The sequence below is a fragment of the Cajanus cajan genome, chromosome 3 (genome assembly GCF_000230855.2).
Source record: "Cajanus cajan strain Asha chromosome 3, NIPB_CcT2T_4, whole genome shotgun sequence".
Lineage (NCBI taxonomy): Eukaryota > Viridiplantae > Streptophyta > Magnoliopsida > Fabales > Fabaceae > Cajanus > Cajanus cajan.
The window spans coordinates 75,081,706-75,087,593 of NC_138519.1; the positions used below are offsets into that span (position 1 = coordinate 75,081,706).

General features: G+C 27.9%; 1 protein-coding gene across 4 annotated transcripts; it reads left to right on the forward strand.

Moving 5' to 3' along the window:
* Positions 1–1,571: 1,571 nt before the first annotated feature.
* PQL3 (PsbQ-like 3) lies at positions 1,572–4,226 on the forward strand. Of its 4 annotated transcripts, none has more exons than XM_020357500.3 (3): positions 1,572–1,688; positions 1,971–2,407; positions 3,807–4,226. In XM_020357500.3, exons 2-3 carry the CDS (start codon positions 1,982–1,984, stop codon positions 3,900–3,902), a joined length of 522 nt encoding a protein of 173 aa, XP_020213089.1. In that variant the 5' UTR covers positions 1,572–1,688; positions 1,971–1,981; the 3' UTR covers positions 3,903–4,226. The 4 variants fall into 4 exon arrangements, with proteins under 4 accessions (XP_020213089.1, XP_020213097.1, XP_020213105.1 ...); XM_020357508.3 differs by having other exon boundaries at positions 1,573–1,683; XM_020357516.3 differs by lacking the exon at positions 1,572–1,688 and having other exon boundaries at positions 1,695–2,430.
* The last annotated feature ends 1,662 nt before the right edge of the window (positions 4,227–5,888 follow it).

Consider the following 5,888-nt stretch of genomic DNA (forward strand, 5'->3'; position numbering starts at 1 on the left):
TATTAATTATTTTAAATAAATATAATTACGAAATATCATTTGAATGAAATGAAAATATTATAAATAAAAATTAAATTTAAATGATCAATATTAAAGAAGTAATGTGATTCATTAAAAATAGATTAATTCTTAAAAAAATCTTTATTCGATACTAAATCTTCTTTGGCGCTATTGTAGTAAAAAAAAATTTACTTCCTCTTTATGTAAAATCACTATTTATATATTTTTTTTTACTGGAAATTAGAAGTTTAGAATAAATATTAGTAAAAAAAAATTATGAAATAATAAAGAATTATAAGATTTAAAGTTAAGATATGTTATACTAGGAGTGGATAGAAACCCGATCCAATGACTTGATTAACCTAAATTAAATTAAAGAAAATAAATTCGAGCTGATTTAAATTATTGGTTTAATTTAAATTTTAAAATTACAAATTCAATGACATTGCTTTGAGTATAAGATTTGATCAGGTAGAACCTAAACCAACTTAAATATGAACTTATACTATTTGAGAAAATAATTTTTATATTATGTAATTCTATAAGTTTTATAATTATAAATTTTGAGATTATTCATCAACACTAATATAATTATGTTGATTCAGTTTTTTTTATCAATTTTATTTGGCTTAAAAATGTTTTTAGTCCTTCAAATTTAAGATAAATTTATTTTTGGTCCCTCAAATTTAAAACTGTTGTTTTTGGTCCCTGTAATTTTCAAAATTTTTGTCTTAGTCCCTTAGGTCACCAATAACATATTTGAAAGTGACTAATTAAGACAGATATGCAATATCAACCAGATTTAATGTGATATTTTCACTAATAAGAATACTAATAGATAGATTTTATGCAATAATGTTTCATAAATTTCTTCATAAAATTTGAATATAAGGACTAAAATAAGATTTTTTAAAATTACAGGGACTAAAAATAACAATTTTAAATTTGAGGGACTAAAAACAAATTTACCCTAAATTTGAGGGACTAAAAACATATTTAAGCCATTTTATTTTTATCCATACTAATAATAATAAATTATCTTATTTAGTACTCACTTTTATCCTTAATAATTATATACAACTTCCAACAATTTTACAAATTATTAGAATAAATTTGTTTTTTTTCCTTTCTCTTTTTTAACGAAAAAACGTAATGCCTTTTTCTACCAATAATATATAAATTAAATAATATTTGTTTTGGTTTCTCTCCGAAAATGGGGCTACATGCCTATATATCACCCTTCTAGCCTATCCTCAAGACCACTACTGTGCATAGTAACATTAGGGTCGTGTGTTTCACTTTTTTAAACTAAAGGAAAAAATTTGGATTTTTTAAAAATTTCAAATAGAAACTTGATTAAATTTTTTCACAACAATTTAAAAAGGAAATTAATTGAAATATTAAAATTACATATTTCCACTAGTGAAATACTGTTGCAGAACTCTTTAATAAAATTCAAAATTCAACTATTCTTATTCTATCACACGTTCTAGCCTTTTCACCGAAAAAATAAAAATCACACGTTCTAACATGAAATCTGTGATTAAAATTAATCTAGATACAAATCTTAATTACATTGAGTAATTGAAATTTAACTAATTTTATTATAATCAACGGGAATGCCACGATAATAAAGCAAATTTGGCGTCCATACAATATGGCTTCATCTTTGATCCAGATAAGGTAAGGTTCGTTCTTTACCTGCTTCTACTTTCTATTCCAACCCATTCATTTTCTTTTACTCTTCTGCCATCCTAATTTTCTGTTCAAGATTTCAATCGCAAAAGGAACCAACTTTGCATTCAATTTGTTATGGGTCGATCTAATTTCCTTTTCGCTACCATGCTGTTTTCATCATAAAACATCGTGCCCAATCACATTAAAGCTGTCTTTTTTATTCTTTTGTCAAATTTAGGAACAACAATTCATGTGAAGTAATTACTAATATGTTTGATGTTGTTTGGAGTTAGTTCCCAGTAACATGGAATTAAGGCCATTGATTTTGCAACCCAACTTGACACACTTGTTTCCAACATTCACATGCTGTGTCAAACCCCCTTTTCAGCAGAAGGAATTATTCTCGGTGAAAATCAGTAGAAGGGTGTCCTTGATTTTGGGGGGTGAAGGCATATTTCGGACACAAAGTGCAAATGCATTTGAGTTTAAATTTGTGGCCCCTGATATGACAATTGAAGAGGCATTGAGTGGAGTGAGGGGTCATGCACAAGATTTGTTACTAGTTAGAGATTTGTTAGAGTTAGGGTCATGGAAAGCAGCACAAAAGACACTGAGACAGAGCTCAACACTTCTGAAGAAGGATATCTATACCATAATCCAAAGCAAGCCTGGTGTTGAGAGGCCCCAACTAAGGAAGCTCTATTTTACTCTCTTCAACAATGTAACTAGAGTAAGTGCTGCAACATGTGGAAGGTGCATTTTCAATCTCAGTCATAAATGGTTCACACATGTATTCATTACCTGGTCTATTTTTTCTTAAATCTTGGAACCAGTTATCCCATCCTTTGAGGTGCTTCTAACGTAACGAGGAGATTAGTCACTGTTATCGATAGTAGATACTTCGGGACGAAACAAAAAAAATATTTTTTTTATTCTCAAACAATTGTCATTTTAGAATCTCCTAGTCTAATTAATATTTTTTTTTCTCAATTATACCACTATTTAATAGATGTTTTCTCCATCAATTGTTCACTTGTCTTTTACAAAAACGAGTTAATAGAATTGAGATAACGGGATATTAAATATGGGTTGTTTAATCCAAATTTACATCTATTATTTTTTTTAAAAAAATTGTGTGTATTAACTTTCAATGATTAAGGTTTTGTTTGGAGGAGAGAAAAGAATAGAAGAGAATAAAAAGGAATAAGTGAGAATTGATTTGATAGGAATTAGGTAAGAAATTGAGTAAAATAAAATGAAATTTGTAGTTGTTTAGTAGAGTGAAATTAAGTAAAAAATAGAGTGATTTTAATAGTTACAATTACTATTTTACCCTCACTTTATACTATAATAAAAATTAATATTTTTTACTTTATATAATTTTACACATTTTTCAAAATTCACAAGAATTTCTTCAATAGAGAGGATATAAAAAATGACACCACACACAAATATTTTTTTTCAAATCCACTCTACTCTAGTCCATTCTCCCATTAAATCACCTCCACCGAACATTGCCCAAAGATATGTGATGGAAGGAGTATATGCTATGTAATCTGCTTTGATTTTGACCCATTTGTATACCTCCATTCCATCAATTATTAAATGTATAGTGGTTTTACAAACTTATCTTTACCCGGGATTCATACATAGATGGCCAAGTTTGATTTTGTTCAATTTTAATGTTGAGCATCTATGTATGACTATATAGTTAAGATTAAAACAAAGTAAATTTTATTATGAAAATTGAAAAGGAAGTACAATCATAGGAAAAACGGGAAACGAGGGCAATGGAGGGATTAACCTGAGTGAAGAAGCTCTTCATTTTGTAGAGTCAAATAGATAATTTTACATTTTCTATTTAGATACTTACAGAGAGATGACCTACCATATGAATTACATGTTATTGATGGGGGGAACTGATTTGTGCTTGTGCATGATCTTTTATCAAATGTATGAATAGAATAATGGCAGATGCTTATTAGAATCTATTTGTTGAATTGTTACTTGATATTCAAATTGGATTTCTGATTAACTTTGACAAACAACTTTGCCACTGAATATTTATTTTTGTTGCTGTGTAAATGGTTATTAATTGACAATTATTCATGTGGTGTAAAACAATGCAGCTAGATTATGCAGCAAGGGATAAAGATGCACCACAAGTTTGGCAGTGTTATGAGAACATTGTTGTGGCTGTCAACGACATTCTATCCAGAATATAATGATCTCTGTAGCCTTTTGATAATGGGAGATTGAACTGTTTGTGATAACTTCATGCCAACAACTGCCAAAATTGCTTGTTGCAAGAAGTGAAGTAGTGGAGAATATGAACTCAAAAGTAGCTAAACAAAGAAAGGACCCTGTTATATAGAATTATAGCCATGAGTTTGATCATGAAGAGTTAGATAAGAATCTTGAATGTTTAATTATATTTGAAAGCAAAATGATACTCAGCCTCTGGCATCATCACTGATTAGGTGCTAAAAAAAGAACACATGTAGGCATATCAATTTTTGGTACTCAGAAATCTAAGAAATTTTTTGATCTGTTCTAGCTCCAACTTTGAGATTGTCATCGTGATTAAACTATTTCCACATAAGGTATTAATTATTATGTGTTTTGGTTACTAAATATTATTCATATTTGTTGACTTCACACTTGTCCATGTTAATTTGAGTTGGTGTGGATAAAAAATGAAGTAATTGATTGGTGCTTAATTAGTGGAACTGTGGAAGTGGAGTTGATAGTCTTCAAATAGATTATGGAGATAATTGATTTGTGAACTTTATCAAAGAATTGGAAGTTGAGCTGGAAAAGCAAAAGATTGTTAAAAAAGAAGGAAATCTAGGATTTTCAACTTTCAATCATATAAGGATAAAAAAAAAAAAAAAAAAAAGAGCTGACACATAAAGGATAATAAAGAGTGGGAAGTGATACCTGGGAGAATATATATGTTGCTTTTTCTCTCCCTTTTGCTCAAGTGGAATCTCCTCTATTAAAATCTTTCATTCCAGGTGACACAATTTGAAACCAAATACCTGGGTCTATATTCTTAAAGATAGAAAAGTGTAAGGAGCATTAAAAGAACTGATGACAATTAAAAGAAACAAACAAATAGTATAATAGAATTTGATCTTACATCTCTTAACTAGTCTTTTTCATTTATTTATTCATAAAATTAAAAGTTATTTATTGTTATAAAAGTGAAAATTGCATGAATAAATGCTTAATTATATTAATGTAATCTTTTATTTAATTTCAATTTGCATGCATATTTAGTCCTACTATATACCATTTTGTGATGTCTCTTAAAAGCTACTCCAATGTTTGTAATGTGTGCAGGGTTGAGTAATATTCGTCATTGCTCGATTTAAATAACCATTTTTGTTGTTAGCCACCTATTTTGATCAATATACAATTACTCCCTCTGCTATCAAATATATATAAAAAATCATATATGTTGATCTAAATATAAGGAAATTCTTACTAATTTTATTTTATTTAATAATATAATTTCAAAATACCTCTTCATTTAATTTAGATTATATTTCTAAATTCTAATGTTTTTTTAATATCTAGTTCTAATGAAGGGTAATTTATTCTTAATATCTAAATTGTAATGACTTTTTTATTCTTAATATCTAGTTCTAATGTGACATATTGCAAATTTTTGGTATGAAATTTTTTATACGAAAATTATTAAGAATGATGGCTAGGGAAAAAAGAAAAGTAATGTTAAGAAGGAACAAACAAATGATAAATCAAAATGTGTCTTCTGTTTACTTTCCTTCATGTTGAGTCATTCCGTGAAAACAAATGTGCCATTATCAAATTTTACTTTCGTGAGTTAAAACTTCAATATTGTCTGTGCTTATGTCATTTGTCACCTTGTATTTAATTTTTTTTTTTTTGCACAATTACATCTGGTTTTTACATGGGGGGGAGAGAACTTCATTGTTTCCTTCTGTAAATAGCAACATGATTTGTAATTTCCCATAGGGTTATAACAACCTTTTGGTTAGTATAAATATCAATAGTATTGTTAATATAATAATTTTGCTAACAAATAGTTTAAAGATACCAATTAAGAAATTAACAAATAAAAATATATTAATTATCACATTGTTTGTTTGGCCAAAATTATTTGTGACCATTTTCATAAGGTCTATATTGTGAAATATATAATTGAAAATACCCGAAGCAGTGAC